A 10,000-nucleotide genomic window follows, 5' to 3' on the forward strand; every position below is an offset into this window, starting at 1 on the left:
AAGAGAGAAAGAGAGAGAGAGCGGTATGGAAACAGAGAGTGTGGGAAGAGAGAAAGAGAGAGAGAGCGGTATGGAAACAGAGAGTGTGGGAAGAGAGAAAGAGAGAGAGAGCGGTATGGAAACAGAGAGTGTGGGAAGAGAGAAAGAGAGAGCGGTATGGAAACAGAGAGTGTGGGAAGAGAGAAAGAGAGAGAGAGCGGTATGGAAACAGAGAGTGTGGGAAGAGAGAAAGAGAGAGAGAGCGGTGTGGAAACAGAGAGTGTGGGAAGAGAGAAAGAGAGAGAGAGCGGTATGGAAACAGAGAGTGTGGGAAGAGAGAGAGAGAGAGAGTGGTGTGGAAACAGAGAGTGTGGGAAGAGAGAAAGAGAGAGAGAGCGGTATGGAAACAGAGTGTGGGAAGAGAGAGAGAGAGAGAGTGGTGTGGAAACAGAGAGTGTGGGAAGAGAGAAAGAGAGAGAGAGCGGTGTGGAAACAGAGTGTGGGAAGAGAGAAAGAGAGAGAGAGAGTGGTGTGGAAACAGAGAGTGTGGGAAGAGAGAGAGAGAGCGGTGTGGAAACAGAGAGTGTGGGAAGAGAGAGAGAGAGAGAGAGAGCGGTGTGGAAACAGAGAGTGTGGGAAGAGAGAGAGAGAGGGTGAAAGAGAGGGAGAGAGGGAGAGAGAGAGAGGGAGAGAGAGAGAGAGAGAGCCAGGGGGTAGGGTAAGCTAGAGAGAGAGCGGTATGGAAACAGAGTGTGGGAAGAGAGAGAGAGGGGGGGTGGTACAGAGGGAGAGAGAGAGAGAGCAGGGGGTAGGGTAAGCAAGAGAGAGAGCGGTATGGAAACAGAGTGTGGGAAGAGAGAGAGAGGGGGGGTACAGAGGGAGAGAGAGAGAGAGCAGGGGGTAGGGTAAGCTAGAGAGAGAGCGGTATGGAAACAGAGTGTGGGAAGAGAGAGAGAGGGGGGGGGGGTACAGAGGGAGAGAGAGAGAGAGCAGGGGGTAGGGTAAGCTAGAGAGAGAGCGGTATGGAAACAGAGTGTGGGAAGAGAGAGAGAGGGGGGGGGTACAGAGGGAGAGAGATAGAGAGCAGGGGGTAGGGTAAGCTAGAGAGAGAGAGAGCGGTATGGAAACAGAGTGTGGGAAGAGAGAGAGAGAGAGAGAGAGAGAGAGAGAGAGAGAGAGAGAGGCACGGAGAGAGAGAACCAGGGAGAGAGAGAGAACGAACAAACGAACGAACCAGCGAATCTTTTTTTTAAATGAGGGAAGTGGAATAAGCATGCATATGCTTTTTTTTTTTTTTACATCCAGCCCTCAGGGCAAAAAGAAGTGAAATCAAAATATTCACAAGAAAACAAAAGGTTATAGAAATACACACGTACACGACATTCAAGTACACTCAAATACACAGTAAACATTTACAGGTAGGTACATAACCATAATACTTGCATTCATATAAAAAAATGTATATGAATATAATAGTGCAATGAGAGAGAGTGAGAGAGAAAGAGAGAGAGAGAGAGAGAGAGAGAGAGAGATAAATAAAAGGATCGGTATAAGGACAAGCCTAGAGCTTCCTTGCCTTTTTGGTGTTGTCTGCACAAACGTACTTTGTTGCATATTGCTGTTTTCAGAAAATTGCTTGACCCCCCCCCCCTCCCCCTCCAACCCTCTCCCCTCCCCACCTCCCGGCCCACCATTGCTGCAGTTGTTGATTTATAACCTGGCCTTTCCTGTTGTTGTCGTTTACATAACCTGACCTTGTCTATTAATGTTTTTGTTGTTGTTGTTGTTGTTGTTGTTGAACCTGACTTTATCTGTTGCTGTTGTTTTCAGAAACCCACCTTGCTTCTTGTTGTTTTCATAACCTAGCCTTGCCTGTTGTAGTTTATATTATATAAAAAAAAATATCTAAAAAAAAACAACAACAACTGGCATTACCTTATTGTTAATTTCAGAAACAACCCTTGCTTATTACTCTTTAAAAAAAAAAAAAATTTTTAAAGACCTTGCCCGTTATTGTTGTTTTCAGAAATGGACCTTTCTCATATTGTTTCCAGAAACGTGTCTCGCCTGTCACAGTTATCGGAAACTGGTCTTGGCTATAACTGTTATCAGAAACTGGTCTTACTTGTAACTGTTATCAGAAACTGGTCTTACTTGTAACTGTTATCGGAAACTGGTCTTGGCTATATAACTGTTATCAGAAACTGGTCTTACTTGTAACTGTTATCGGAAACTGGTCTTGGCTATATAACTGTTATCAGAAACTGGTCTTACTTGTAACTGTTATCGGAAACTGGTCTTGGCTATATAACTGTTATCGGAAACTGGTCTTACTTGTAACTGTTATCAGAAACTGGTCTTGGCTATGTAACTGTTATCGGAAACTGGTGTTGGCTATAACTGTTATCAGAAACTGGTGTTGGCTATAACTGTTATCGGAAACTGGTGTTGGCTATAACTGTTAGCAGAAACTGGTGTTGGCTATAACTGTTATCAGAAACTGGTGTTGGCTATAACTGTTATCGGAAACTGGTGTTGGCTATAACTGTTATCAGAAACTGGTGTTGGCTATGTAACTGTTATCAGAAACTGGTGTTGGCTATGTAACTGTTATCAGAAACTGGTGTTGGCTATGTAACTGTTATCAGAAACTGGTGTTGGCTATAACTGTTATCAGAAACTGGTGTTGGCTATAACTGTTATCAGAAACTGGTCTTACTTGTAACTGTTATCAGAAACTGGTCTTGGCTATGTAACTGTTATCGGAAACTGGTCTTGGCTATATAACTGTTATCAGAAACTGGTCTTGGCTATATAACTGTTATCAGAAACTGGTCTTGGCTATATAACTGTTATCAGAAACTGGTCTTACTTGTAACTGTTATCAGAAACTGGTCTTGGCTATGTAACTGTTATCAGAAACTGGTCTTACTTGTAACTGTTATCAGAAACTGGTCTTACTTGTAACTGTTATCGGAAACTGGTCTTGGCTATGTAACAGTTATCAGAAACTGGTGTTGGCTATATAACTGTTATCAGAAACTGGTGTTGGCTATATAACTGTTATCAGAAACTGGTGTTGGCTATATAACTGTTATCAGAAACTGGTCTTACTTGTAACTGTTATCGGAAACTGGTGTTGGCTATGTAACTGTTATCAGAAACTGGTCTTACTTGTAACTGTTATCGGAAACTGGTGTTGGCTATATAACTGTTATCAGAAACTGGTGTTGGCTATATAACTGTTATCAGAAACTGGTCTTGGCTATGTAACTGTTATCGGAAACTGGTTTTACTTGTAACTGTTATCGGAAACTGGTCTTGGCTATGTAACTGTTATCAGAAACTGGTCTTGGCTATGTAACTGTTATCAGAAACTGGTGTTGGCTATAACTGTTATCAGAAACTGGTGTTGGCTATAACTGTTATCAGAAACTGGTGTTGGCTATAACTGTTATCAGAAACTGGTGTTGGCTATATAACTGTTATCGGAAACTGGTGTTGGCTATAACTGTTATCAGAAACTGGTGTTGGCTATAACTGTTATCAGAAACTGGTGTTGGCTATAACTGTTATCGGAAACTGGTGTTGGCTATAACTGTTATCAGAAACTGGTGTTGGCTATAACTGTTATCAGAAACTGGTGTTGGCTATAACTGTTATCAGAAACTGGTGTTGGCTATAACTGTTATCAGAAACTGGTGTTGGCTATGTAACTGTTATCAGAAACTGGTGTTGGCTATGTAACTGTTATCAGAAACTGGTGTTGGCTATGTAACTGTTATCAGAAACTGGTGTTGGCTATGTAACTGTTATCAGAAACTGGTGTTGGCTATGTAACTGTTATCAGAAACTGGTCTTACTTGTAACTGTTATCGGAAACTGGTCTTGGCTATATAACTGTTATCAGAAACTGGTCTTACTTGTAACTGTTATCGGAAACTGGTCTTGGCTATATAACTGTTATCAGAAACTGGTCTTACTTGTAACTGTTATCGGAAACTGGTCTTGGCTATATAACTGTTATCAGAAACTGGTCTTACTTGTAACTGTTATCGGAAACTGGTGTTGGCTATGTAACTGTTATCAGAAACTGGTCTTACTTGTAACTGTTATCGGAAACTGGTCTTGGCTATATAACTGTTATCAGAAACTGGTCTTACTTGTAACAGTTATCGGAAACTGGTCTTACTTGTAACTGTTATCAGAAACTGGTCTTACTTGTAACAGTTATCAGAAACTGGTCTTGGCTATGTAACTGTTATCAGAAACTGGTCTTACTTGTAACAGTTATCGGAAACTGGTGTTGGCTATGTAACTGTTATCAGAAACTGGTCTTACTTGTAACTGTTATCGGAAACTGGTGTTGGCTATGTAACTGTTATCAGAAACTGGTCTTACTTGTAACTGTTATCGGAAACTGGTGTTGGCTATGTAACTGCTATCAGAAACTGGTCTTACTTGTAACAGTTATCGGAAACTGGTGTTGGCTATGTAACTGTTATCAGAAACTGGTCTTACTTGTAACTGTTATCGGAAACTGGTGTTGGCTATGTAACTGTTATCAGAAACTGGTCTTACTTGTAACTGTTATCGGAAACTGGTGTTGGCTATGTAACTGCTATCAGAAACTGGTCTTACTTGTAACTGTTATCGGAAACTGGTGTTGGCTATGTAACTGTTATCAGAAACTGGTCTTGCCTATTACTGTTATCAGAAACTGGTCTTACCTGTAACAGTTATCGGAAACTGGTCTTGGCTATATAACTGTTATCAGAAACTGGTCTTGGCTATGTAACTGTTATCAGAAACTGGTCTTGGCTATGTAACTGTTATCAGAAACTGGTCTTGCCTATTACTGTTATCAGAAACTGGTCTTACCTGTAACAGTTATCGGAAACTGGTCTTGGCTATGTAACTGTTATCAGAAACTGGTCTTACCTGTAACAGTTATCAGAAACTGGTGTTGGCTATGTAACTGTTATCAGAAACTGGTCTTACTTGTAACTGTTATCAGAAACTGGTCTTGGCTATATAACTGTTATCAGAAACTGGTCTTACTTGTAACTGTTATCGGAAACTGGTCTTGGCTATATAACTGTTATCAGAAACTGGTGTTGGCTGTAACTTATCAGAAACTGGTCTTGCCTATATAACTGTTATCAGAAACTGGTCTTGGCTATATAACTGTTATCAGAAACTGGTCTTGGCTATATAACTGTTATCGGAAACTGGTCTTGGCTATATAACTGTTATCAGAAACTGGTGTTGGCTGTAACTTATCAGAAACTGGTCTTGCCTATATAACTGTTATCAGAAACTGGTCTTTCCTATTACTGTTATCAGAAACTGGTCTTGCCTATTACTGTTATCAGAAACTGGTCTTGGCTATAACTTATCAGAAACTGGCCTTGCCTATATAACTGTTATCAGAAACTGGTGTTGGCTATATAACTGTTATCAGAAACTGGTCTTGCCTATAACTGTTATCAGAAACCGGTCTTGCCTATAACTGTTATCAGAAACTGGTCTTGGCTATAACTGCTATCGGAAACTGGTCTTGCCTACTGTCGTTGTTGTCGGAAACTGGCTTTACCTAGTATCGTTTTCATAACCCAGCCACACCTAGTGTTAAATCCACAAACTGACCTTGACTCTTGCTCAGTCTTGTTGTCATAAACTGGTCTTGCCTTATTGTTTCCAGAAGACAGCCTTTGCGTTGTTTGTTCAATTTCAGAAACTAGCTTTGCATTATTGTTGCTTTCAAAAACTAGCCTTGCCTTATTGTTGTTTTCGTAATCTCGCCTAGAAAAAATATTGTTGTTTCAGAAAACTGAACCTTGCCTGTTATCATTTTCAGAAATTGGGCTTGCCTATTGTTGTTGCTGTTTTCAGATAACTGGTCTTGCATTTATATTTTGGGGTTGTTTTTTTGTGTTTTTTTTGTTGTGTTGTTGTTGTTGCTTGTTGGGTTTTTTTTGTTTTTTTTGTTTGTTTGTTTGTTTTTGTTTTTGTTTTTTGTTGTTTTTTTTCAAAATCTTGACCTTGCCTGCTGTTCGTTGGTTGTTTTCAGATTCAGATTCAGATGGTTTATTCATTTTAGGCCTAGGCCCCTCATGAAGGGGAAAGTGAACAGACAATAATCATATCATTTAAGACATAAAGATCAAAACAATGCAGCTATGGATATATCAGGTTAATCAGGAACATTAAGAAGTGAGAATTTCCCTGTATCTAAATGCTTTGTGGTTGTTTTCACAGAGACAGAGAGAAACTTGCCGTGTCTACTTGCATCCATCAGTGTGTGCACACACGCACAGCACAGCACAGCACAGCACGTGATACACCCACACCCATCACAACGTAACACGTGACCCTCGTCATTTTCTCTCTTCCTCCGTCACCCAAGCGGTCATCGTTATCATCATCGTCATCGTCATCGTCGTCGTCATCACAGCGCAGCATGACGTCAGTGCGGCTTCAGAAGGCCAAGTTGGCCATCCTTCTCCTGGTACTGGAGGTGGTCTTCATCGTCCTGTTCGCCCTGACCACTGACTACGAGGACTCGGCCAAGCCTCCCCTGCCAGCCTCGCTCAAGCACCCCGCTGAAGAAGACCCCCACAGCCACGGCAACAACCACAGCCACCAGCAGGAGGGTCAAGGTCACGATGGTCACGAAGGAGGTCAAGGTCACGGTGAAGGTCACCACGGAGGTCAAGGTCCCGAGATGGTGGTGATGGCGGCTGCGGAGAGGGGGCCCATAGCGACGTACTATCCCAGTGAGTTCGGATCGTCGTGGGTTTTCTTTTCTAGTAAAGTGTGTGTGTGTGTGTGTGTGTCTGCATGTGTCCACGTATACACGTGAGAGCAATACCTTCACACACACACACACACACACACACACACACACACACACACACACACACGCACGCACGCACGCACGCACACACACACACACACACACACACACACACACACACACACACTTCTCCTACATGAATGTATGGTGATGATGGTGATGATAAGGCGGTGGTGGTAATGATGATGATGATGATGATGATGATGGTAATGATGATGATGATGATGGTGGTGGTGGTGGTAGTGGTGGTGATGATGATGATGGTGGTGGTGATGGTGATGGTAATGATGATGATGGTAATGATGATGATGATGATGATGTTGGTGGTGGTGGTGATGGTGATGGTAATGATGATGATGATAGTGGTGACGATGATGATGATGGTGATGATGGTGGTGGTGGTGGTGATGGTAATGATGATGATGGTGACGATGACGATGATGGTTATGATGATGGCGATGATGGTGATGGTGGTGAAGTTGGTAATGATGATGATGGTGGTGACGATGATGGTTCGCGGTGACGTCATCAGTGTTCCAGGACGTACACGTCATGATATTCGTGGGCTTCGGCTTCCTGATGACGTTCCTCAGGCGCTACGGGTTCAGCAGCGTGGGCATCAACATGCTGGTGGCGGCCGTCATGGTGCAGTGGGCCATGCTGGTCACCAACTACATCCACGGGCATGGGGGCAAGGTTCACCTCGGCGTCACTTCGTGAGTGAATAGTGGGTTGTCTGGGTTGGGTTGGGTTGGGTTGGGGTGTTGTAAAGCTGGGTTGTGGTGTGGTGTGGTGTGGTGTGGTGTGGTGGTGAGGTGTGGTGTGGTGTGGTGTGGTGTGGTGTGGTGTGTTGAGTTGTGGTGTGGTGTGGGGTGGTGGTGAGGTGTGGTGTGTTGTGGTGTGGTGTGTTGTGGTGTGGTGTGGTGTAGTGTAGTGTGGTGTGGTGTGGTGTGGTGTGGTGTGGTGTGGTGTGGTGTGATGTTGTGTTGTGGTGTAGTGTGGTGTGGTGTGGTGTGGTCTGCTGTGTTGTGTTGTGGTGTGGTGTGGTGTGGTGTGGTGGTGAGGTGTGGTGTGGTGTGGTGTGGTGTGGTGTGGTGTGGTGTGTTGTGGTGTGGTGTGGTGTGGTGTGGTGTGGTGTGGTGTGGTGTGGTGTGGTGTGGTGTGGTGTGGTGTGGTGTGGTGTGGTGTGTTGAGTTATGTTGTGTTGTGGTGTAGTGTGGTGTGGTGTGGTGTGGTCTGTTGTGTTGTGTTGTGGTGTGGTGTGGTGTGGTGTGGTGGTGAGGTGTGGTGTGGTGTGGTGTGGTGTGGTGGTGAGGTGTGGTGTGGTGTGGTGTGGTGTGGTGTGGTGTGTTGTGTTGTGTTGTGGTGTGGTGTGGTGTGGTATGGTGTGGTGTGGTGTGTTGTGTTGTGTTGTGTTGTGTTGTGTGGTGGTGTGGTGTGCTGTGCTGTGCTGTGTTGCTAGACTGGTATACATGTACTGATATATAGAAACGAAACGAAACGAAATTTCGCCTAACCAGGGAAATGAGATAAGCAATCTATATGTTTTTTTTTATTAACCCCACACCCAGCCTTGGAGCTAAAAGAAAAGTCCAAAAGCACTGCAAAACAAAGATATTACAATAAAGACTTGGAAGAAAAAAAAAGATATCCAAACCCAGCACTTAACCGAGTGGATAAAAAAATAGACCACCAGCTGGATCACACACACACACACACACACTCGTAAGCATATGTATATCTGATATATATGATACTAAGAAACACTGACACTAATAGATAGACAGATAGATAGATAGATAGATAGATAGATAGATTGATAGACAGACAGATAGATATGATTATCATCAATATCATTATCATCATCATATGTACTATTACTACCACTACGACTACTACTATCACCATCAAGACCAAAAAAACAAAAAACAAAACAAAAAAACCCCTTTCGTTGCCGTGGGTCCTTTAACGCGCGCAAAAAGCGACCTTTTTTTTTACCTTTATTATGGCAGGATGCTGACGGCTGACTTCGCCACAGCGGCCGTCCTGATCACGATGGGGGCTCTCCTGGGCAAGACCAGCCCTCTGCAGCTGGTGGTCATCGGATTTCTGGAGATGGTCCTCTTCGCAGTCAATGAGTGGATTGGCCTGTCCCTGCTGAAGGTGTGTGGGTATGGGTGGGGGGGGGGAGGGGTGAGGGGCGGGGTGCGGTTGGGGTGGTGGTGTGGGTGGTGTGGGAGGGTGAGTGGTGGGGGACGGTGGAGGTGTGTGTGTGTGTGGGTGTGTGTGGGTAGGTGTGATGTGGTGTGTGAGGATGAGGGGGTGGGGGGGCGGTGGGGGTGGTGGTGGGGGTGGAGGTGTGTGTGTGTGGGTGTTGTGTTGGAGGGTGAGGGGCGGAGGGCGGTATGGGTGGTGGAGGTGTGTGGGTGGGTGGGTGGGTGTGATGTGGTGTGGGAGGATGAGGGGGTGGGGGGTGGTGGGGGAGGTGTGTGTGTGGGTGGGTGGGTGGGTGGGTGTGGTGTGGTGTGGGAGGATGAGGGGGTGTGGTGTGTGGGGGGGATTTGTGTGTGGGGGGGGTGGGGGGTTAGGTGTGGTGTGGTGTGGGAGGGTGAGGGGTGGGTGCAGTGGGGGTGGTGGAGGTGGAAGTGTGTGTGTGTGAGTTGATGTGGGAGGGTGAGGGTGCGTGGGCGGTGGTGGGGGTGGTGGAGGTGGAGGTGTGTGGGTGAGGTGTGGGAGGTTGGAGGTGGTTGGGGTGGTGGTGTGGGTGTGGTGTGGGAGGGACTATGAGGGGTGGGGGGCGGTGGTGGTGGTGGTGGAGGTGTGTGTGGGGGGGGGGGGTGGGAGGGTGAGTGGTGGAGGACGGTGGGGGTGGAGGTGTGTGGGTGTGGGGATGTGTGGGTGGGTGTGATGTGGTGTGTGAGGATGAGGGGGGTGGGGGGGCGGTGGGGGTGGGGGTGGGGGTGGAGGTGTGTGTGTGTGGGTGTTGTGTGGGAGGGTGAGGGGCGGAGGGCGGTGTGGGGTGGTGGAGGTGTGTGTTTGTGGGTGGGTGGGTGTGATGTGGTGTGGGAGGATGAGGAGGTGGGGGGTGGTGGGGCAGGTGTGTGTGTGTGAGTGGGTGGGTGGGTGTAGTGTGGTGTGGTAGGATGAGGGAGTGTGGTGTGG

The 10,000-nt window shown here is 45.8% G+C and overlaps 1 protein-coding gene across 4 annotated transcripts in view; it reads left to right on the plus strand.

Moving 5' to 3' along the window:
- The window catches only part of LOC143277448 (ammonium transporter Rh type B-like), a 39,157-nt gene that overhangs the window by 16,814 nt on the left and 12,343 nt on the right, over positions 1 to 10,000 (plus strand). For 2 of the 4 annotated variants that reach the window (XM_076582272.1, XM_076582271.1), the window contains exons 2-4: positions 6,389 to 6,758; positions 7,371 to 7,554; positions 8,851 to 9,001. In XM_076582272.1, the coding sequence (XP_076438387.1) occupies positions 6,443 to 6,758; positions 7,371 to 7,554; positions 8,851 to 9,001 (651 nt within the window). In that variant the 5' untranslated portion in view covers positions 6,389 to 6,442. Of the gene's footprint in view, positions 1 to 6,240; positions 6,759 to 7,370; positions 7,555 to 8,850; positions 9,002 to 10,000 lie in introns of all 4 variants that reach the window. The other 2 variants (XM_076582269.1, XM_076582270.1) reach the window with 2 other exon arrangements.

Source organism: Babylonia areolata, chromosome 34 (genome assembly GCF_041734735.1).
Source record: "Babylonia areolata isolate BAREFJ2019XMU chromosome 34, ASM4173473v1, whole genome shotgun sequence".
In the NCBI taxonomy this organism is placed as follows: domain Eukaryota; kingdom Metazoa; phylum Mollusca; class Gastropoda; order Neogastropoda; family Buccinidae; genus Babylonia; species Babylonia areolata.